At 42.2% G+C, this 25,458-nt stretch overlaps 1 protein-coding gene across 2 annotated transcripts in view; it reads right to left on the minus strand.

The window, feature by feature from the left end:
• Positions 1–25,458, minus strand: part of LOC138512987 (lectin-like) — an 82,444-nt gene that overhangs the window by 10,761 nt on the left and 46,225 nt on the right. For both annotated transcript variants that reach the window (XM_069627704.1, XM_069627703.1), the window contains exon 4: positions 6,165–6,279. In XM_069627704.1, coding sequence (XP_069483805.1) covers positions 6,165–6,279 — 115 coding nt within the window. The remainder of the gene's footprint in view (positions 1–6,164; positions 6,280–25,458) is intronic.

Here is a 25,458-nt window from a genome sequence, read left to right on the forward strand (position 1 = left end):
TGGCACACTTAAGGGGACCGTAGTGAATTCTAAGCCCCCTTCTTTGCCTTTTTGACCACATTCTCAAACACTGACATTGGGTCTCATTACGTCCCTGGCGGTAAGGCATCAATGGCGTCGGTAGTGCTACTGGCGCCGTTATTGCCTCACCTCTTCTTTACGATTTCTGCCCGTGGGGCCGCCCTGTACGCCTGGTCAGACCAGACGTGCAGAGTGGCACCCGCTAGCAGAACAGGATGCTAACAATGGTCCCGTCATTAACGGGACCGTTGTTAGCATCCCCCCCAATCCCATTGAGCCCTATGGGGGCTCAAATAGGAATGGGGATGTACCAGGTCCGGGTCCCGCTAATGGGAATTACCGGACCTGCAAAGGTTGGAATGGCCCGGTTTTTCGGGACCCGGACCCGAGTTTGGGGGTAGCCATGCCGCTAAAAACGGCATGGCTACTTCCAACCTCGTAATGAGGCCCATTGTTTCTGAAATCCTGTTGCCTGAATACACCTGTTTATCAACCCCACGGAGCCCCTTATTATCAATAGTGTGCATCCTCTCTGTTCTTCTTTAAGGGGTGGATATTTTATGTGTTTCATTAGTTTGATTGCAATGCTTGTTTTTATGAAAGCCCTTATCATTTTATAGAAACGTGATTGGATATTATTTATTTTGCAACCATTATGGTTTGGGTTGTTAATGTTATCAGTTTACACCCCTCCTGAAATACTGCCTGCTCTCAGCCGACATTACCAAAAGAGGCGAAGGAGGATTATTGTTTCACTTTTGTGATGGATATCACTGCTGGTTCAGTAGTAGTGTGTGGCGTGGTAGGCTGTTTATTGACTAGTCATCCCTGCACTCCTGCATAGCAATTATCATTAAGTCAGCCCTACTTGGCAGAATCAGCTATTAAAGATTGTGAGAGATGTTGTCCAAAACATCTGGAGGGACACACATTGAGTGTTCATGCTGCAAGCACGGAAGTACCCCATCTCCCTTTTAAAGGAGGGCAACACAGTGTTTGCAATCACACCTGCTGTCAATGACTTAGGAATCCGTTATTTATTATATGGATTCCACTGCAGAAGTCTCTCGAGTACACCAATAGCTTACAATTGTTAATTTCTAATAATGTGTGGATGTAACAGAGTAGGTTTGATAAAACTTTGCTTGGAATCAGAAAACAACAAAGTTCAAGAGGAGAAATGCTGTGAACAAGTATCTCCCTAGACACTCTCACAGAAAGAGGTAGGCTCAGGTACAGGAGGTTACATTCTCTGTTTTGGTAGAGACGGGCTATTGGATATATTGTTGCCACTAGAATGTTGAGACCTGCGTTTTAATTCTCGGTTTGGCACTTGACCAAACATGACCGTGAACGTGTACAACGTAAATACATACAAATACAGCTGCAGAGTCAGTTATCAAGTGTCCCATATATTGCGAGCCACCCCCAGTCTGATCCAAGACCAGCATAACATGGGTGGAGAATGTGCCCATAGCACCTGCACCAAAAGTATAGGTTTACATTTTACATACTCAACTCTATTTCAATAGACATGGATTTCTGAGGGAGAATATATGATGTATATGCTTACTAGCATGGCTCCTGCACACTAAATGGTCATGAATAAAGCATAACTACTGAAATATAAATCTTCTCTTAAATAGTAGGGTCTGTCATAGGACATGATCAACTTCTCCCAACCCCGCCACAGAATTCTGTAGAGAGTGATTTTCTGAGCTGGTAGAACACTCCCCTTTATTCTGTTCACATTTCCTCCAGCATTAGTTCAACTTGAAAGACTGCTGCGGAGAATGAAGTCTACTATGCTAGGGCAGGGCTGGGAATTGGGTTGCACACGTTTACCTTATCGAAGAATGTTGGAAGTCTTATTTTAAAGTTGATAGTGTGACAGTGAACAATGAATTTGGCCATCCAACGCATCTCAGTAAGTCACATACAAAAGTGCATGCTGTCAGAGACCAAACCTAACACTGTTTCCTGGCATTGGGCATAAGACCACAAGTCTTAATGAACAGAAATAGAAGGATGTGAGCAGGGCACTCGAGAACTCGAGCAAGATGGCCACCAACTAGCAGAGCTTCTGGTGCGTGGATGCCGTTTTGCGCTGTAGGTGTACTGAGCCCCAGAGTTATTGAGCGTCAGTGAATGAGGATGTGTGTGAGGGTCCGCTGAGCATGAGGATGCTCCTCCAACTTCTATAGCTGTATGGATTCGATATTCCCTGTGACATTACAGCAGCTGCGCCCTGAGGGTGGGCCCTTTGCGTAAATTGCCTCTGATCTCAGTGGGGAACTGGAGCAGTGCAACTCTGGCGGGGCTCATGAACGAGTGCGAAACGTGAGGTAGCAAGGCACTGGCTGCTGCGGTCCCCCTAGATGGTCGGGGCAGCAAGCCTGTGACCATTGCATGATTGGTTCAGGGGAGCTGCTGACATGGACCTTGTGCTGCGAGCCGGAAGCAGCTGACCAAAACCTCCACCGCAAGTTGGATGTTCTGTTGCCGGTGGCAGTAAGGAATAGTTGCCTGAATGGCTGCACAATGTCTTAGCCCACAGCTAAGCCATGCAAATGTGTATGGTGGGGTGCTCCCACTCGCACATATACTGCGATGTGGCATCAACCATTAGCACAAATCCACGGAATTTGCCCTGGAGTCAGAAACAAATGAACAAGCGTGTTTGGCCATGATCTGGCTCAGTAATGGTGGTCATTCCAATTTGATTTTGAACATTTGAAAATGCAGGTCTAAGGAGCAAGACTGCCAGGCTTTACTCCAGCATGAATATGAATTGGGTAGGGGCTTGGGTGAACACTGTAAGGGAGCTGTCGTTACGTCACCTAGCCCTACAGCCTCCCCCACGCTCGGTGACCTGCTGCTGCATCATCTACGGGTGGCTGGGGATCAGTGGAGGGCCTTCACTAGAGAAAATACACATGATGGACGCACATGGAGCTGCTATATTAACCCTATATACTACCAAAGGCCTGACACTGTGGACCAAGCTGCCCCAGTGTGGCAACAGCGACACTTCCAGAGTTCAGGAGGATACCTGTTTATCAATCTGCCCATGCCCATTGTTTCATCCAACTTGGATACCACAGATGCAGCCAAAAACAAGTGTCTCGTCAATGTGAAGTCTATGAACCCATGCAGGTCCTCTGGGTGGTTGGTTAAAATGGATACTTCTTTGCAGCATCAGGCCATTTTGGTGGAAATAAAGACCAATAATCAACATACGCAAGAAACCAACAACACAGTCCAAGACATCATGAAAGAAATGAGAGATATTATTAGCCAAATCAACTCACAGGCTGAACACACAACCGAGAACAAACAACTTATAAGTGTGGTTGAACACAACCAGGATGCGTTGTCTACATACCTGGATTCAGCGATTAAGGAAATATGGCTTGGTGCAAAAATCAAGGACCAAGAAATCATTCCAGACATAATAATATATGACCAGTTGGTTTTTCGGAAGATTCAGAAGGCATGGACCTGGACGGCTTTCTATACAATATGTGGCATGAGGCTGCTTGTTGGAAAATCCCTGTAAATACATGATGGATAGAGCACACAGGGCTCTCCAGCCAAAGCGCAACAAGCGGGAATTGCCAAGAATTATAACTATACGCTTCCACAATTTTCAACACAAGTTGGCGATAATAAAGGCCTATCGAGCTAAAGGAATGATCCAGAGAGGTGGCTCACAGATTTGTTTTCTTAATGACTTCTTGGTCGAGGTGTCTAAGTGGCACAGGGAGTTTAATTCAGTATTTGATGCCCCAAGGGAACGGAACATCGATACGATCTCAAGTTCCCTGCAACACAGTGTTTCCAGTATCATGAACAGTGGCACTCATTCCAATCTCTGGACAAAGCCTGGAACTTCCTTAGACAACATAGTGGTGGAAGACCGGGTCCTGGACAGAGGGTTGTTGGTCACCCATGACAGACACTGACCAGAGAAGATAAAACCCCCTGAGCCCACAGGATCGATGAAAAAATGCTGCACATAAACCTAGAGGTCACGCTGACCCCTGGATAAGAGACCCGGTAGATAGATCCAAACTTGACAGACACAATTCCTCTTATATTGGCCCATGATGATGACTAATGCTATGCAGCGCTGAATGGTAATGTTTGAGCATTGACCAATGAGAACTTCAAGAACATGAGAACACAGACTACGATGCATCATCTTGTGTTCCTGAATATCTGCTCCATACATTCGAAAGGGCTGTTGCCACAGCCGACCCTTGAACCAACCTTTATTATCACCACTGCCATATCAGCGATCAAGACTTGCAAGCGGTGTGCTGCATCTCCCTCCAGAACAGATCTACCCAGATCCATCTTTCCCCCTATTGAGACGCTATATTTGATTTCATTTTGGCTACAATATAATGCATGCCGACGATTGGACCCTCCCACGATCTGTGGAATGTACATAGGTTGTTCTACTTTCTTTTTGGGAACCTACTGGAGGATTCCATAGTTTAATCGGTTTGTTGTTTTATGCTGTGTTTGGTTTGGGCTTTGTGTCACAAAGTCAGAGAGTCGGCATTCCTAATAAGTGAATCACACAATTGGCCGGATGAGTAGTAACCTTGCCTTCCCTTTCCCTCCAGCCTCATGCATTTGAAGTACGGGTTAAGGTGAAGCTTGCACTGGGGTTCTTGAGTATTTGACTTAAATGTGCAGACTCTACAGCCACCTTTCCCATCCCGTGGCGGGAGTTTAACCCCAGCTCAACTACCTACCAGCAGTTGGTTAAAAATATTCAAGGAATGTTCATGGATCGACTTTCTTGCACTATAACAAAGCCTCCATCTGCCTGGGCGCAAAGTTCAAGGACAAAGGGCCACGCCTCTTTGCTGTGATCCCTGTCCTGCTGCGACCCCATCGACCTAGCAGGAAGCCACTTATGGACCATGTCAGGGGAATCCCCTAAAGCCATCTCTCCCTCTTGATCCCAGCTGCCACGTTCAACTGCAGGAGTTTTGCTTCTAGGTGACCCCAATTGAATGTTTTTATTCCCAACTGAAATGTTGCTTATAAGTGATCCCCACTGTAGTTCTATTGCTAGGAACATCCCAATTCCAATGTTCTCCTAATTCGTTCCCACTATATTGTTTATCCTGGGTTCTCCCAACTGTAATGTTGCTACAAGGTGCAATCCAATGCAATATGCTCCTGGGTGCTCCCTACCGTGATTCTGTTCCAGGTTACAGAGCAATGTGATTTCGTTCCTAGCAGATCCCCATTTTACTTTTTCCTGTAGGTACAACTCCCTGTTATTGTTCTCCTTGGTGTTTGCTACTGTCATTTTACTCCTAGGTACTTTCTTCTAGATGCAACCCGATGCGAGTTCACTCATAGGTGGTCCCCAATAGTCTAGATCTAACCTTTAATAAGAGGACATGTTAGGGAGCCCCAAATCACCTAGCCCTCCCTCAGCTACCTGATTTACCTCTCTCTCTACTGGCACATATGGACCACCCTGCACATGGCAGCGTTATGCTCATCAGCATACCCCCACCACATTAAACTCGGTGGATCCGCTTAAAGTTCATTGCACAGACTGCTAGACTGTTCACATACTCATCCCCTCCTTTGCGCCAGCAACTCTCTCAGTTTCTCAAGCCTGTCATCCAGAGGACGTTGGGCTTTACACTCTGAATAAAGTATATACAAAGTATCATTGGCACAACTCCAATAGCACCACACTGGCACTCAGGACTCGGTTCATTCCCGCCTACACTTATCAGCAGCACACGCTCCGCAGGACCGCACCAGTCTCTTGACCTGCACCACTAACCCATCCCACCCCTTCATGTCTTGCATTACCACGCACAAGAAGCCCACCAAACTGGCAGAGGTGTACTTTACATTCTATGTTTCCATGGCCCCTCAAATAAAGCCCATACCGGTTTCAGGCGTAAAGTCCTGTGCAGTTTTTAGTCTTTTGATGGAGTGGTCTACTCATGGTCATGCTAGGCGATATTCTGTGCACATTTCCACAATCATATCTGTGGTACAAGGAGGGCTTTTATTAAATGAGGCCATATTTGTAGCAAGCTGTGAGGTTGGTGATTTAAATCACATTTTTTAATTGGGTTCATGCACTATTTACTCACCATTTTCAATGTACCAGGAGCCAATGTAGTGCTCATTACCGGGGTTGTCAGGTTGGCCAAAACCAAATTGTAAAAATGTCATCTTGGTTCCATCAGTCCACATGTGTGTCCCTTCCTTTATATAAAAATGAAAATAAATATAAGGATGAAAAAGCAGTCCTGGTGAAACGTTTTCCGGTTCACACATTTTATTGGGTTTTTGACATTCAGTACTAAAATTAAAGTGTCATCATGCATTTATACATCTTATCCTAGAACACAATTAAGCCTCAGTCGTGATGACCTAAGTCGCCTGTGAGAAAATAAGGTGTATTGGCAGTATTAGCAATACTGCGCATGGCTTCATCACCTGAAAGATCGTGAGGGATAGTTATAGATACTGATGAACAACCCAACATTATATGGAGAGGAAAAATAGAGAATGGAGAAGCCAGAACTATATAACAGTACAAAATAACCCACACATGCGCCATGTTAGCTTCAATAGGGTGATATGCATACTCATGTGAAAGGTACATTGGGAAAGCTACAATGGTGGTTAACCAACAAAAGGAATGTTTTATATGCAGGCATTGATCACAATATACTGAAGCCAGCCACGCCAACCCAGTTCTAGGCTTCTTAGGTATGTTGGCTGTTTCAGGTTTGTCTCCTTGATGAGAAGTTTCAATGACCTGTGAGACTGGCATCATGGGACCCTGTGGGCGGGGTGGAGTTTGGGGTTTGGAGTGAATAATCATTGGAATCAATGTCAAGGTCCCGGGAGGATAGCCCACGGGCAACGTGCTCGCCTCGGAAGAAAGACGAGGATAGACCACGGGCAACGTGCTCGCCTTGAAAGAAAGACGACGCGGAGCAAAACAGGTTCCCCGTGCTTAGAAACCTCTGAGTATTAAGCACATTATAAATAACCAATTAAAATGTAGAATAACAAACATAGGAGATGAGTTTAATTCATTACAAGCAATTAAAATGTAAAGACAGATTACTGCATGGATAAAACAGGTTCGTGCAAATACCTTCCTTTTTAGTAGCCCCTATAACAATTTTGTTGTTTGAGAAACCGAGCAATTTCCTCTATAGAAAACCAACAAGGCTCCGAACTGTCTGTGGTTTTTTGCACTTTGTTTCAACTTCAGCCTAATTTGCTCGAGGTTGCGACACACAGATGTAGGGCCTGATTTTCAAAAGCGTTTCATAATGGGGAACTCCCATTGAAAAACACTTTGTAAATCAGGTCCTTCGAGTGTGCTGTTATACAAAATGCGGCTCCATCATGTCGGGAAAGAATGTGGTTTACTGTGGTAACAGGATCCGACCATGCAAGGGATTACACCGAGTGACCTGGCATTACTGGCAGCAGCCATAGAGCAAGGCCACCGTCTCATTGTATTGGCATGTTGTTGAGCGTTGCCATCAAGGGAGCTCCCCATCACTTGCACCCAAATGAAGGCCATAGGTCTATTATTATGGTAGCCAAACACCCGAAATAAAGTAATGTCATCTTTGGTCCTATTTGTTGAACCAACGAATGAGTGCTGAGAACACGTGTGCTTGTCTCCAGGCAGTGGATGCCTGGCTTCCTCAGCATCTTTCAAAACTCAATAGCTCGATGTTGGAAATATTAGCTGCATTTTGCTTGTTGCCGTGCCATTGAATACATTATGGACTGGTAGTTTTGGTCCTGGACGTACACCGTCCATAATAGTGACAAACGTAGCTGTCAAGCTAGATTCCCAACTAACTTTTTCTGATCATATACCTTCTGTCCTTCAAAGTATTTTTTCATATGCGTTTTCTACTTTTCTCGGTGAAATGAATGACAGTATATAGTACCACTGTAACGCATTGAGACTGTTACAGTTCCCTGCTTCTGGGACCAAGAGTGAATACATCACCTGCAATGCTTGCCAAATACAGCTGCCAGATGGTGGCCTTTCCCTGTTAGATGATGTTTTAAAACCTTGCTTTGGCTGGCAGTAGACTAGGTAATTAAATGTACATTTCTTTGCTTGACATTTAAAATACTTCTGTGCCTGACATCTAAATAAAAAAATAAAAAATGCTCATCAATCTGGGCTCTGCAAGTGAGTTGCAATGTTTGCTGACCCCCCCCTGGGCCTTTGTTTTTGCCATTTTGTTTTTTAAATCTGATCCCCAGCCCCTGGTTTCTCCCAGTCTGCTGCCGTTTCCTCTCCCTCCACCTCCCGCCTCCCTCCCCATCCACTGTCCCTGATTGGTTGCTGGAGCTGAATTAGCAGGAAAGCCTTGGTCCGGCACCTCAACCTGCAAGTCAGTATCTATCTGGGCTGTGCAGGTGAGTGGCAAGGTTCGCTGACCCCCCTGGGCCTTTGTTTTTGCCATTTTGTTTTTTAAATCTGAGACCCAGCCCCTGGTTTCTCCTGATCTGCTGCCGCATCCTGTCTCTCAACCTCCCGTCTGCCTCCCCGCCCACTATCCCTGATTGGTTGCCCAAGCTAAATTAGCAGGGAATCCTTGGTCCGGACCTCAACCTGCAAGCCAGTATCCATCTGGGCTGTGCAGGTGAGTGGCAAGGTACTCTGACCCACCCGGACCGTTGTTTTTGCCCTTTAGTTTTTTAAATCTGTGCCCCAGCCCCTGGTTTCTCCCGGTCTGCTTCCACGTCCTCTTCCTCCACCTCCCACCTCCCTCCCCGCCCACCATACCTGATTGGTTGCCGGAGCTGAATTAGCAGGAAATCCTTGGTACGGCACCTTGACCTGCAAGCCAGGATCCATCTGGGCGGTGCAGGTGAGTGCCAAGGTTTTCTGACCCCCCCGGGCCTTTGTTTTTGCCATTTTGTTTTTTAAATCTCAGCCCAGTCCCTGGTTTCTCCCGGTCTTCTGCTGCGTCCTCTCCCTCCACCTCCCACCTCCCTCCCAACTATACACGATTGGTCCAACTTCGACTCGTAATTCTCCATCCCAGGGCAGCCCCTTCGCTAAGGGCCTCAAGGCAAAGGGTGGCTCCAACAGAGGCGGCTCTACATCGTGTCTGCAGGTGTCAGCAGGGGAAGCCAATGGCCAGTCATCAACCAGCAGCTACTAGTAAGGTAGGAGTGGCCTTGGTGGGGAGTGGAGTAATTTCTCTGCCCTAGAGGCCCAGCCACTTGGCAGACTTGCCCACACCGGGATGGTATTGTGATTACTACCTTCTGCCTCCCTCTCTCCCACTATACAGGAATGTAGCTGTGTTCACAGAACCAGCTGTGTTATCCTGTACTCAAACTACACTGTGAAACGTAGGCCTCTCTCCCACTATACAGGAATCTCAAATCTAGTTGTGTTCTCAAATCTAGCTGTTTTATCCTATACTCAAACTACACTGAGAAATGCAGGCCTCTCTCCCACTATACAGGAGTCTCAAATCTAGTTGTGTTGTCAAATCTAGTTGTGTTGTCAAATCTAGTTGTGTTCTCAAATCTAGCCGTGTTATCCTGTACTCAAACTACACTGTGAAACGTAGGCCTCAATCCCTCTATTCAGGAACCTCAAGCCTAGTTGTGTTCTCAAATCTAGCTGTGTTATCCTGTACTCAAACCACACTGAAATGTTGGCCCCTCTCCCACTATACAGGTATCTCAAGTCTAGTTGTGTTCATAAATCCAGCTGTGTTAGCCTGTACTCAAACTACACTGTGAAACTTAGGCCTCTTTCCCACTATACAGGAATCTCAAGACTAGCTGCGTTCATAAATCCAGCTGTGTTTTATCCTGTACTCAAACTGCATTGTGAAACGTGGGCCTCACTCTTACTGTACGGGACTCTCGAGTCTGGTTGTGTTTCGTCCTGTGCTCGGACTGCACTGTGGGACGTAGGCCTCTCTCCCACTGTGTGGGAATCTCAAATCCAGTAGAGTTCTACCTTGTACCCAAAGCAAGTTGTGGTCTATATCATAGCTTGTGGTCTATCTGGTACCCAAACTACACAGTATTGTAACCAGGCAGGGTGAGGGATAGAGCGGTTTCTCAGAACTGGAATCCTGCCTCCCGGAAGATTACCCTACGCTATGATGGTGTTGTGACTGCTAGACTGCTCCACACTGTGATAGCACTATAACTGATAGTCTGCTTTGCACTGTGATGATACTGTGGTTTGCTGGCCTGCTCCACATTGTAATAGTGTTGTGATTGCTTGCTTGCGTTGCACAGCAGAAAAGTAATTGAGACCACCCGACAACCATACACCCAGTACTTCTTAAGACCTCTCGGACAGTCCAGCTGTAGGAAAACACTTAGCCCACTGACAGAAGGACAAAGGCACCCGAAAGCCCCCAGGCATATCAACATCAGAATAAAAAAAAAATAATACTGTCCTAGCGCAAGACTTTAAAGGTGACCACCTGCCCTGTTTACTCTACACTGAGAACCAAAATGCCTCGATGCAGAAATGGATGCGAGAAAGAGAGCAGGAGCATGCAACAAGGAACTCGGATACACAAATTCAACTGTCCCCACTAGAAGCAGCCTCAAGCGCAGAAAGCACCCCGTCAAACTCTGACATCATCAGAACAAACATCGTAAGAGAAAATTCCTTATATCTTACACCATACCTCGTGACAACCACAGAGCCTCACTACCTCAACGACACTCACATCTAAAGAAAGCAAAGAAACCCCCCAGATAGCTGGAATAAAGACGGGAGTACCTAAGAAGAGATTGGGAAGATTCCAACCCCCTCACTCCATACATCACAAGAACAGAAGGGCACTATCGATACCCACAACATAACACACAGGACGACGAAGCTCCAGCAATTAGCAACCCAACCACTAACCTAACAGACCGATTCGAAGAAGAAGCCTCTGCTGATTTTCAACCAATCGGCATAACTATAGAAGCACCACGATAGAACAGCCAAGCTAGCAATTTAGCAGACTGCTTCAATGAAGAAGCAGCCTTCTCTGATCTTCATCCAATCAACGTCAACACAGAGGCACCCCAACTGAACAACTACAAACCAAAACAAGGAACAACTAATAAACAAAACCAGACAAAAAGTTCCACTGCAATCTAATCAATGCAAAGTCAGTGTCCAAACATGCCACAGAAATATATACAACCTCCTATGTGACAGAGGTATCGACATCCTATTCGTAATTGAAACATGGCTAGATGACAACTAAAAGATCACCCTCAACAACTGCCTCCCTGAAAACTTAAAATGATCCAAGCAAACAGAAAAACCAAAAGAGGTGGGGGTCTGGCAATCATCCACAAGGAACACCTGGCTATCAAACTGGAAGACCCACTAAACATCGATAAATGCTTACCCTTAGTCCTACGCCTATCAGTAGACCCCAAACATACAGACCGCCAACCTACGATGCAACCTCTGTAGATGCCTTTGCAGAAGCAATCACCATCCTAGCCATTGAGCATAATCATCTGATCGTACTGAGAGATTTCAACATCTGGTTTAAGGAAGAAACCACATCAACACCAAAATCTCTAACCAGCCAGCTAGCAACAATGAATCTACAACAACTAGTCAAAGGAGCAACCCGCTCGGCAGGGCACGCGCTTGACACAATCTTCGCCAATAAAAAACGAATTACCACAGCACCCCTAATTCAAATACTCTGGAGTGACCACCTCATCATTCCCTTCGTAATCACACTGACCACAATAAACAAGCAACAAGACAAACCACAGATTACCATGAAAAGAAATTGGAGAATCATCAAAAACTCCAACCTAACTGAACTTCTGGAACTCAGCAAACCACAAGCAACAATTATGAAAGAAGTGGACCTCGTCAAAAAAGTAGCTCTACTCCACAACTCGATCATAACGACGATTGACGAAATTGCCCAAAAAAAAACCTTTCACTCCTTCACGTAAAAGAGCAATCGCAAAATGGTTCACCCCACCATTCAGCGCCATGAAAAGAAAAAAACGAAAACTAAAACTGGAATGGAAGACCAAAACGACATTGGAAATAAATTGAAATTTCAACAACATATCCACTCATACAAAAAGGAGATACAAAAAGCAAAAAGGAAATACTATGACAACCGAATCTTCAAAGCACCAAATACCCAAAAAGAACTCTTCAAAATCATAAATGAAATAAAAAATCCACCCGGATGCAACAAAACACCAATACCATCGATGAAACTAAGCAATGACCTAGCAGACCACTTCAAAAACAAAATTACTACCATCCAACAAACCATACAAACCAGAGAATGCGATCAGACTATGGAATCCACCTACCCTCACGAGGAATGCCGGAACAAACTACAAAGCTTCCCTGAAATATCAGTGGAGACTTTCGTCAAACTGGTAAATCAAAGCAACAAAACAGGTTCTCCTAGCTCACTCAGGTGCAAGGTGCTTGCCTTGTAAGCAAGACGACACGGAGCAACACAGGTTCAATCCCCGGGTCCACGCTTCAAAATCTCTGGGTATTAAGTGTGTTATAAATAACCCATCATATTATATCATATCCCTTCCCCCTGTAGATATACATATCAATTCTCAAGCAAGGAACTCCCATGGAATATCACAGGAATGTCCTCAACATTTTAATCACAACAGGGAAAGTGCCACAATCCTTCAAATCAGCGTATATCAGGCTGTTACTCAAGGATACAGCAGGAAACGTAGCGGACCTCTCCAACTACAGATCCATCTCTAACATCCCATATACAGCTATACTGCTAAAACATACATATATAAAAAAACAAGAATTCATAGAAGAGCGCTGCCTACTAGACCAGGCACAAGTTGGTTTTAGACCAATGAGAGGAATGGAATCAGCTCTGCTTTCAATATGGGATGACCTAAAAGCAAACCCAGACTCAGACAACAGTACTACCTTGATACTTCTCGACCTCTCTGCAGCATTCAACACAATTAACCACGGCATCCTCATCACAAGATTAGAAGGATTGGGCATAACAGACACTGCCCTAATGTGGATCAAATCCTTCCTAAAAAACAGAACAGAAACCATATGGATGAAACCTTTCAAATTCAACCCAAGAGAATCCACATACGGAGTACCACAAAGAGTATACTTCACCCTGTTACTATTCAACATCTACCTATCTCTACTAATCAAATCATCAAAAGACACAGCGTCACTTGCTACAACTATGCCGACAATACACAAATAGTCTTCAAAATACAAGACACTCAAGAAGAAAACACAACACTAGAGAACTGCCTTTGTGATGTATTTAACTGGATGAACTCGAAATACCTCAAAATCAACCCAGGCAAAACAGAGATAATGTTCATCACAAAAAATGGAAGAGACAAACACTACATCCCTTGGCCAAGGGAACTCGGTACAACGCCAGCCCCATCCTCGACTATAATAAACCTGGGGGTCCTGATGGACAAGAAATTTACTCTAGAGCCACAAGTAAACACTCTACTCAATAAATGCTTCTTTCTCCTGCAAATGGCAAAAAGGATCCTACCGTTCCTGTCATTCGCCAACAAAACACTTACCATCATTGCTCTCATCATGTCCAGAGTAGATTATGCCAATAGCCTATATCTGTGTATGCCTGATGACCTGAAAATACTACAATTCATACAAAATGCGACAGCCGGACTGCTACATTGTCTACAGATAAAACAACAAATCAAATTCAAATCAATGTGCATCACGCACAGAGCAATCCACAACCATGGCATGGAATTCCTGAGAGACAAATTACACCTACATCACCCAACAAGAACGCTCAGATCAAGCAAAAACATCCGCCTAGAACCGAAACCCTACAACAAAAGAAAACTCGGAGGGTCCTCTTTCTCTCACCTCGCACCAAATACTTGGAACGATTTACCAAAGACCATACATAACGCAATAAACCACCTACTATTCAGGAAACTGCTCAATTCCTGGCTCTTCACTGCATAACTAGAAGAACATCCACAAGGAAACACACTTGGCTGAAACAATGATGAGTGAAGACACCGACCCTGGATCCCACCAAGCATTCAACCACAAACAGAATCTAAGGAAGCCATTCTAAGGCATACCAAACTACAAACTGAGAGACAGCTATGATAGGATGACACTGAAGACTGTATACATAGTCAGACCGAGAAGAAAGGACATGGACGATTCATCAATAGCACACTGGGCCCGAATCACACCCAACCCCCAACAGACCACTGTCAAATAGATAGCAAGGGAATAGAGGGCAGCCAACCCACAGCTCCAATGCCAGAGGGGGAGACTAGACATACCCTGTACCATTACACTCAGTTCAAACACAAAATAGCCGGGAATGTGCCACACCATCACCAACATCAGTCAGGTAGTCAAGAAAGGAAAGTAGCAACTAAACCTACTCATAGGAATGTTAGTTAAATAGAACAAGATCTACTAGAGCCAGGACATACAACCCACTAACCCAACTTCAAATCTCTGCATAACTAATCCACCTGAAAATCCACACAACCAGCTCTTGCCTAGCGAACTGCAGGCACTTGACCACACCACAACAACAAACAAACAACACATAAACCACACCAACAGCAAACGAGGTCTCGCTCCGGTCCGATACTCGCACCAAAGCTCAGCGCATGGTGGAAACCAAACTGACGCGGCCAACAGCACGCCACTTCTCTCACTCTCCTACTCCCTCTTCACCGACTAACCCAACCCACCCACCTCTTTTTTTACAGATCTGCCTGTGCACCTGTGGACCAACTCTGTTGGGGACCGTGCACAGTATAAATACCTTAACATTTAACATTTAACATCTCATCTGTTGCATTGCAATTTTGTGAATTATCTGTTCAGTGTTTGAGACATATGGGTGGGCGTGCTTTTTCTCTTAAGGTTGTGTCAATATGGAACTCTTTATCTTTGTATTTCAGAATACAATCTGGCCTTTTACCGTTCAAAAAAGCTTTGAAAACCTGCCTTTTTTTATTTTAATAATTTTTATTGTTTTAAATATTGAGAATGATACAAATATCAACAAGTTACAGACTTTGAATGAAACAGGAACCATAAAGAATTTACATAGTGAATGATTTTGATCAATTGTAATAGACTTTCTATATAACTAATTCATTTGTTAAATTCACCTACGAATATAATATGAACTATAGTATGTATTAACAACATTAATATAACAAGTTGTATATGAATAGTAGTAACTCTAGTCCGTAAGGAGTGATTTATATCTAGTGAGTATAGAGATAAGGGGAGACGTACAGGGAGACTAACAAGAGACATACAAGAACCAGGAGGGTAGAGGATAGGGGGGGAGGATGGGTATATGAGATTATTTCATGAAGATAATCTAATCATTTCTAATATTGTTTAGTTCAAGCATTTCAGTTTGAGCATAGACATATGGATAATGATGAAAACATAAAAGTATAAATTCATGTACCATGAGCAGTTGCATTGAAACAGTTAAGATACCTGGTGAAATAATACCATTTAGCATTATATTTAGGAATTGTGTTTTGATTATTGGCCATGCACATTTCTAGTTTATGAGTGTTACAAATAGTATTCAACCAAATTTTGGTAGAAAGCAAACTAGAGTCTTTCCAGTTAGCAGTGATGCATTTTAAAGCTACACAGATGAATAGATCATAAAGTCTAGCAGAGTCAGATAGAATATAAATTGTAATGGCTAAGCTTCCTAAAAATATGTTAACAAAGGAGAAAGGAACATCAACACAGAAAATCCATTTGAGAAACTTCCAAATTTCGTGACAAAATTTGACAATATATGAACATTCAAAAAACATATGCATATACGTGGCGGGAGGTATGCCACATGTCCAACATTTTGCATTATAATTCGGATTAGACTAAGCCAAAATGGCCGGGGTAATGAATGCTCTATGAATGAAGAAATAATAGTGTTGTGAAATATTTGCTGACACCGATATTTGTTTGATTTTGGAAAACAGACGGAGCCAAATATCATCTTCAAACATGTATCCTAAATCAAGTTCCCATTTCAGACGGATAGGGCAAATCTTAAAAGTTGAGTTGAGTAAACTATATATTTTAGAGGCTCGCACTTCAGTTACCATGCTAAGGTGCATTAGTCTAACGGCATCTGGAGTAAGAATTTCATTAAAAAATTGGGCAAGTGCATCAAGACAGGAATTAATTAAGTTATTGTAAAATTGAAAGTCCTTCTTAGGTATTTTGAATGTGGTAGAGAGTTGCTGGAAGGAGAGGATATGAGGGCCATCTATAATATGTTGGATGAATCTGATACCTTTTTGAATCCATGTTTTGCGATTAAGGATCTTATTATTAATTACTATGTTTTTATTATGCCATAATAATGGGGAAAGATGCTTATTGGGGGTTATAGTATGGGGAAAGAGAAATGTTTGTAGAGCTAATACTGATGCTTTAATAGGGTCCAAAATATTTTTAGATGAATGTTTAAATATGTATATATAATCAGTAAAATATGTATATATAATCAGTAATATTATGTGGTTGAACTACTTGTTTTTTTTAATGTACACCAAATCAGGATGTCGACGGATATAGGATCCATGAACCATTGTCGAGATTGTTTTATAAGAAATGCAGAATGATATGACTTAAAGTCGGGGAATCTAACACCCCCCATGTCATAGGGAGCTTTCAGTTTCGTCAGAGCAATTCTTTTACTTTTTCCTTTTCCCCAAAGAAAATTAAGTAGTATAAAGTAAATGGATTTAAAAAAGGAAAGGGATAATGGGACGGAGAGGAGCTGCAAATAGTATAGAATTATGGGAGTAAGCATCATCTTAATAGTATCTAAACGCCCCCACCAGGAGAGGTAGAGTGGAGACCATTTGGATGTAAGATCCTTGAGGGTGTCCAGTAGTGTTACAGTATTGAGTTTGATAGTATCTGGGATAGTTGGGCCAAAACGAAGACCTAAATATTTAACAGAGCTACAACACCATTTGAGGCCAAAAATGTCAATGTCGTGTTTAAGACAGTATGGATTTAAGGGCATAATTTCTGATTTCTGTGTATTTAATTTATATCCTGAGACCTGACCAAATTGCGCTCAAGAGGTTTGGAATATGAAGTTTGGGGTTTTTAATTAAGATAAGAATATCGTCCGCATATGCAGCTATTTTATTTATTGAGGCACCGACTTGAATTCCCGGGATGTTTTTGTTAGATCTTATTAATTCTAGTAGCGGTTCAAGAGAGAGGATATATAGTAATGGTGCGAAGGGGCATCCCTGATGCGTTCCTCTTAGTAAGGGAAAAGAGGAGGAAGTCTGACCATTTAAGTAGATAGCGGATTTGGGGGCAGAGTAAAGGAGTTTAACAAGTGAAATAAATTTTTCACCGCACCCATGCCAACGTCGAGTTTGAAACATAAAATTCCAATCGACACGATCAAAAGCTTTTTCCGCATCTAATGCAATGGCCGCATAGCCTTGAATGTCTTTCTTGTCATTGGCTGCAAGGTTGATGGCGTTTAGTAGGAGTCTGGCGTTAGAGGATATGTTACGTCCTTTTACATAACCTGTTTGATCTGGTTTAACTAGATTTGGGAGTGAGGATTCAATTCTGTTGGCTAGTATTTTGGCAAAAATTTTGCTTTCTATATTGATAAGGGAAATGGGTCGATAGTTGCTGGGAAGAGTAGGGTCTTTGTCAGGTTTTGGAAAAATTATCAGTAAAGCTTCTGAATAGGATTTGGAGGAGCATTTTTGTGAAATGAAATATGAAAAAAGTTTTTTTAAGTTTAGGGGGAAAAATTATCAGTAAAGCTTCTGAAAAGGATCTGGAGGAGCATTTTTGTGAAATAAAATATGAAAAAAGCTTTTTAAGTTTAGGGGTTAAGACTTGGGAAAATGTGTTGTAGAATTCGGTAGATAGTCCATCAGGGCCAGGTGCTTTACCTTTTCCGAGGCTATGGATGGCTTTGGTAATCTCGATGGAGGTGATGTCATTTTCAAGGTGAGATAGATTAATTTCAGGGTAGGTGGTTCGACTGATGTTCAAAAAGGAATCGATGTTTTCTCTGGGAATAGCACATTCTGGAGTATAGAGATCAGTTTAAAATGTTCCAAATCATTCCAGTATTTCATCAGACCGATGATGCGTTATGCCTAATTTGTCTTGAATGTGAGAGATTTGAACTTTTTCTTTTTTGGTTTTCAAATAGGAGGCAAGCATTTTACCTGCCTTATTAGAAGTTTGATAAATCTTTGTTTTGTATTTAAGTATAGTACCTGCAGCTAACTCTGAGATTTCTTTATTTATTTCAAAGTGTATTTTAATAACTTGTCGTAGGTTTGCTGAATTAGTGTCAGTATAGTAGTGTTGTTCTGCAAGAGTGAGTTTAGAATATCGTTCATCAAGATGTTTTTTCCTAATTTTTTTATTCTTGCCTGAGAGGGCCATTATATGACCTCTGAGGGCCGCTTTCAAAGCATCCCAATTATTAACAGTGGAGGTATTGTGGTCTTGATTTTCGTTAAAGTATTGTTGAATGAAAGTATTGATGGATTGAAATACACTTTGAAATCAATAAAGAAATCTCAGAGTTAGCTGCAGGTACTATACTTAAATACAAAACAAAGATTTATCAAACTTCTAATAAGGCAGGTAAAATGCTTGCCTCCTATTTAAAAACCAAAAAAGAAAAAGTTCAAATCTCTAACATTCAAGACAAATTAGGCATTTAAAAGAAAATTATTAAGTTTCCATCTGGAAGCGCCTCTGTTCATATCTGTAAGGGAGAAGGAAGTGATGACCGGAGCGTGGTCAGAGATAATAATATTGGATATTTTGGAGTCTATAATGGATCCAGAAAGGGTCTTAGTAGCAAAAATATAATCAAGACGTGATAATGTGTTGTGAGGGGGGTAATGGAAGGTATAATCCAGATGTGTAGGATGAGATATCCTGCAAGAATCAATTAGTCCTGTTTCCCCTAGGCAGTTTATAAAGGATTTGTGAGTTTTGTTGGGTTTAAACACGCAGCTGGATTTTCGATCTAAAAAAGGGTCGAGAACCTGATTGACATTTCCACACATTATCAAATTGGTGAAGTTATTTTTCAGAATCATTTGTTTAATATTATTCCAAAAGGAGGGATCAGGTAATGTAGGTCCATAAATATTGAGAATTGATACTTGTGTCGTGTCAATTAACAGTTTTACCCAAACCCATCTTCCATATGTATCTGCATCTTGGGCAAGAACTTTGTAGGGTTGTTTTTTACTAATTAATATAGCAACTCCATTTTTCTTGGATATAGCTGGACTGGAGATAACCTCCCTCACCCAAAGAGACTTAAGTTTCATTGTTTCTTTGATGGATAGGTGTGTTTCTTGCAGGCAAGCTACTGTTGGTTTGAATTTATTCAAGTGAGATAAGACTTTACATCTTTTCATAGGATTCTTACAACCTTGATGTTCCCTGTTATGCATTTAAAGATCATTTAGTTAGAAGAGATTTGATATTCATACAACTTATATCTATAGTGCAATAATAAACATATAACATTTGTCATTTGGTTGAAATTATATATACCCCAATATTTAAACAGAAGGAAGGAACATAGGGGGTCAGGGAGAGGAGAAGGGGGTTCAATCAAATCTTGGAGGGGAGTATGCCATGTCAAATGAGTGATTTTAGAGATCAAATAGGACATGGGAAAAGGAATTGGAGGGAAATATAGATAGGGGATAGGAAACGCCAACTGGGTCGCTGAAAAGAAAAAAGCGACCGCCAGTGGAAGTGGGGCCCAAAAGAGCGCCCACCCCACATAATAAATATCATTGTAATATCATTGCATTAGGTAAATAAAAACATAAGAGTGTAAGAGTTAAGTGATAGAGATTCGGTTTTAAGTAGTGGGTGAAGTTGAAGCCGCAGCTGGAGAGGAAGTGTCCATATTTTCATTCTTAATGGATTGTATGAAGAGCCTTAAGTCAGAAGGATCATCAAAGACTGCAGAGTGTCCTTCGTATGTTACTTTAAATGAGCATGGGTGGAACAAGCCATAGCGAACATTAAGTTGTTTTAGAGCAGGACGGAATGCCAAAAAGACTTTTCTTCTTTGTGCTGTACTTCTAGCCACATCCTGTGAGATAAATAACTTACTGCCATGCCAAATTAGAGATTTACGTTCTTTTACTGTGGAGATAATAAGTTGTAGTTGAGAGTATTCCAAAAGGTAAAATATTAGCGTTCTTGGTGTCTGACGCGATGAGGAAGAGACTGAGGATTGACTAATTCTATGAGCTTGTTGTATAATAAAAACAGTTTCCAGAGGCAAATGTAGTATGGCCGGTAAGAATTTTTGTAGGACAACAATGGGGTCAGTGCCCTCAGCTCCTTCAGGAAGGCCAGAGATGCGTAGGTTATTGCACCTGCTGCGATTTTCTAAGTCTTCATTATGTTTTTGGAGTTCTTTAATGGATTTCTCCATTTGCGCAACCTTAGGAGAAATATCTTCAAGCACGCCAATTCTTTTCTCAGCCTCTTCCACTCTGTTGTTAACTCCCATCCACCTTTCATCTAGTTGCTGTAGCTTATTATTTGTTGTTTCAATAAAGGGTTTGAGTGCCCTGATTTCAGCAAGAATAGCTTCAATAGCTGGGTCTGCAATCCCAATTAGAGGTGGTGAGTCACTTTTGGGACTTTTCAGAGTAGATGAAGAGGAGGCAGCATCTTTAATAGAGGCACCATTTTTTTGGTTGGCTTTGCTGGCTCCCATATCTGAGCAAAAGTTAACAAGAATAAGTAGTTATGGAGTATGATTCTTTGTAGAAGTTATTTATGATGAATTGTAGTATATAATTATTACATCCATATTATTCTTAAGGCTTTACTCTGAGCTAGAGAGACCAAAAAATGGAAAAACCCAGAATAATAAGGCATATACTACTGGAAATTACAATAGATATGTTGTTTAGGGCTGTTATCCAAAAAGAGAGGTTTGAACCTGTGGAGCTGTAGGAATACGCCGGTTGGATGCGTGTAAACCTGTCTGACTGTACAGTGTTAGAAAATTGCAGCGATAAGGTATGGCAGTGGTGTAAAGTTTACAGGAGAGAAGAGTTTTTGCAGAAGGGAGACTGAATAACGTGCTCAGTATTATAATTTTAATTCTCAGTATGACTTTACTGACGGCTGCTTCAAAGTTCTTTTAGTCTCCTAAATAAGGTTGAAGACTTGTTGAAGACTTGTATTACTACTGTCATTAATCCAGCTTTTCCTTCTTTTCTGTTATCTTAAAACAATCTTTTTTTTTACGTTTTCCTTCAGTATATATTCATGTAACTAGTTATTAAGTTCGCTTTAAGATTGTTCCTTACTTTTTTTTTTTTTTCTTTGTCTTGACTTCCAGCAGGTGGCGCACTCGTAGGAAGGTGCTGCACGTCTAGGCCCAATCCGGGTTGTCAGCTGATAAGGAACGCCGCTCCTCTCCTCATGAGGGGCGGTTCGCGTTCCGACGTGCGTCCGATGCGGATGCCTGTGAGAGGAGCTTGCAGCGTGTGAAGCCTTTCTGCACGCCAGAGCCACGGAGAAGTTCCACAGAGTGAAAGCGGGATGTCGGCAATGCTCGGCACGAAGAATAAGGTACGTTTTATAAAATAATATGTAACCTAATGCAATTTAAATATTTTTGTGAGGTGGAGCCGATCCTGTAGGCAGCCATCTTGCCTCGCCGCCTAGCCATGCCCCCGAAAACCTGCCTTTTTTAAGATATAGAATTTCCCTTATTTTAAGGCCTGCAAAGTTGCCTCTTTCTGCTGGCAGTTTGCACAATTTTTCGTGAAAATATAAAAGGTTGAAATGAGAAGACTGAACCCGAAAACTCATTTAACAGAGTGCTGTGTGAAATATGTGTATTTCCTGTGTAAGTGCACTTCATGATTGTACAGTTAATGACTAACGCAACAAGGATGACCAGTAGAGAGCTTGTATGTTTTAACACTGAGGCGAGTTGTAAGATAATTGGACCTTGTCAGATGGAGAATAAACAGCTGTAAGACATGGGATGTGTTTCCCTGCTTGAGGAGGACAAACATCAGGAAGCCAGTCTTATTAGTGTATTATACAATAGCACACACAGTTAGTTATACCTTCAGAGATATTATTTGCAAGAAATACTTTTAGATTGTTCGCGTAGGAAGCCCTTTAGGAAAACCCTAATATGCTCAGATGTACAATAAATACTGTTCTATGTTTTTAAACTAAGAGGCTGTATCAAAGGTTTTCTGGTGCACCTAAAATTGCCATGGTATAAAAATGTGCACAGTGCAACACGGCCCAGAAAAGTAGACAATCCGCAATGCAATGTTTGGCACAATGCATTTCATCTTGCTGATCTTGAACCTTGTGTCTGATCACTTTCCCAATTGCTTAACAGCAGTAACCATCAGACTGTCCCTGCAGAAGGACATGCTGTCAAGCAAAGGATGGAATCAAAGGACTCTGGGAATGTGAGTCTGGGGTGGCTTTAACTCAGAGGTCTCTGCTTGGTCGATCTACAGGGGAAATGAAAGTCGAGAACAACTGGGTGAGTTAGGAAAGCTAATAGATTTGATGGTCGGTTCTCAGCTGACAAGATTGGTGAGTCCATGGAAATTAAAGGTAGTAGAATATCTTACAAATATCAGACAGAACATGTTAATGGGTCTTATTTTTACATCACAGATGCAGCAAAGAAAATGGAGTGGGACATCACCTGTGAGGAAGTGGAACATTACCTGAATAATCAGCTAAGGTCCATTTGGGATGATTTCATCCTTCAGTCATGGCCAGAAGAACTAATGGAAGATTCAGGAGTCTCAAACCAGCTGTGGTGGTGGAGAAGAGCATGCTAGTACACTAGTTGGCAGCGTAACATCTAGGAAGGAGTGTGCTCATTCAGCACGTATGGGCCTATTCAGGGGTATGGGCCTATTCAGGGTCTGATGAGCGGAGAAAGAAATACCTGGACTATCGCTACCACACAGACTCTTAAGTTTATTCTATCCCTCTGAAAACATAAGTTCTACTCAACATCCAAATTTCACCAACATGTTTTTTTTTTCTCTTCGGTTTCACCTCGGTTTCACTTCAGTTTCTCTTCCCTTTTCAGCTTTCAGCTTTACTCTTTGTTCTTCACTTTGTTTTGATTTCGCTTTCGTTTGTAAAAATCATTAATTTTATTAAATCAACTAAAATAAATAAATAATAAAAATAGGCACTAACATATAAGCAGACCATTATAATTTGGGCAGGCTGTGTCTGGGACTAGGTTGTTCACCAAGACGTCTGGGAAGTGAAAGTGCCAGGAGAGAAAAGTTGTTATGTACTTGGCATGCCTGAACTAAACTAGGACCTATCAATTGGATTTGGGGTTCATTGGACTCTATGGCTTAAAGAACCCCAACAAGTCCAAAGTATCGAGAAGGCAAAGATGATATAATGACTATTGTAGGAAGAGTATGCTGGCAAGGAACTTGAAAGCTTTTGTTGTCAAATGGTTCCCGTATGTTCCCTTTGAATAACACTGATTGAGTGTCACGCCATCAACTGGCCTGCAGTGATACAGTACAATATTCAACTGAAAAATAGATGTAGGACGACTGGATGAATAGGATGCCATATCATTTTGAACATTTTAAAAAATGATTGCCAGAAATTCATGTATTAACTGATGGGAAGAAACAGCTGTATGTTGTAGAAGCAACATATTCTCAAGAAAATAAGGCATTCAAACTGACTAGACAGACCTTCACAATATTCATGTCATGTGATATTTTATTTCTGGTGCTGCCTTGGGAACATTCGAGAGAGAGCGACGCATATTCGCAATGAGTGGATCTTACCACTGATTGTAAGCAGTACTGATTTAAAGTATGTCAACGCCTTAGGAGATTGTAAATATGAACCAGCTAAGATGGAAGAAGAGATTTCACAAATGATGCAGATATAGTACACATAATGTGCTCATCTGTTTGTATTCTAATGTCATTGTGGGAGTAGGGGGTCAAAAAACCAACACCGACGTAGATGACTAAAAATTAATTGTTAGATGTGGGGGTACAGTGGGACCCAGAAGGAACAATTATGGGGAACACAAACAGTCGCCTAAAGACATTGTTTGGAATTGTGCTGAAATGGGGACGAATTCAGGAATAAAAGGAAGGTAGTGCTTGAAAGCACAAAAGTGGCAACTGTGGAGGCTGTTGGCATTTTCCTTGAGGTAGGTGCATGTGCATGAGACTCTGATGGTGCAGAACAACATCCATCATTGTGGCATGCTAGTTGAGGTAGCACAGAATGAATAGTGATTGGTTGGAAAATGCAAAAGTGCCAATAAGGCTCAGCCAGGATGAAGTAAGCCACATGCTCTCCATTAGAACATGAAGGTCAGGTTTAGCTGCCTGAGAACTGTAACTCTTATAACGTGAATGTCGAGTCTACAGTTTTAATATCATTAGGTATAAAGGAAAGCTCTCGAGAAGAAGCTGGCCCATGTCACGTGGTTAGGTCGAAGAATATTGCGTCGAGCTCTGATGGTCTTGTAAAGCCATTGTGGAAATCGAAAGAATATTGTACCTCCTATCGCATTGTTTGAATGTATGTTGGCCTTCGCCAAGTTGTCTAAAAACATTGTGTACATAGATTCCGCGGCAAGGTCTTGACCCTAATGTATTGTGCAAATCGCCATCTTGGATTAAGCCGCCATTTTAGGTACTCTTGCAGTGTGGAAGTCACCCTGAACAACAAAATGGAGGCCGAATGACATTTCGAGTGGGATTCTGGCCGTTGTGACCTCCGCACACCTGAATAAGTAATATGCCCGCAGGCCACTTGTTGGGGTCGCGAACTGAGGCCTTGTCCTATCCCTGACCTATGTGTAAATGAACAACTGTATCAGCGGAACTGATCAAATTGCATACATTATGGGATTGACCTTGCAACGAACCCTAGGCCTGGTCCAAAGAATGGTTAACCCGCGAGGGGGTTGGCCAAGGCTGGATAAAAAGTATAAAAACCCGAGTATCCCAATGTACGGTTTCTCACATTAACACCGCCAACATACTGTTGATGGTTTGTTCTGTTACTCTGAGGGCCGAATAGCTATCCGTATGTCATTTGACTTTTGGTAATTGTTGTAACTTTGAATAAAGCGCTTTGTATGTCCTTTGTAACCTGTGTTGGTGTGTTTCCTTTGGGCTTCCCGGCCTCATATCAATTTTTCTGTTTCCACACCATGCCCTCAGGATTTACCATTAGGAAGTTCATTGTTTATGTGATATAATATATGTATCTTTCTGACTTTTGTATATGAGTTTCAT

Source organism: Ambystoma mexicanum, chromosome 12 (genome assembly GCF_040938575.1).
Source record: "Ambystoma mexicanum isolate Mex_15411 chromosome 12, UKY_AmexF1_1, whole genome shotgun sequence".
Classification (NCBI taxonomy): domain Eukaryota; kingdom Metazoa; phylum Chordata; class Amphibia; order Caudata; family Ambystomatidae; genus Ambystoma; species Ambystoma mexicanum.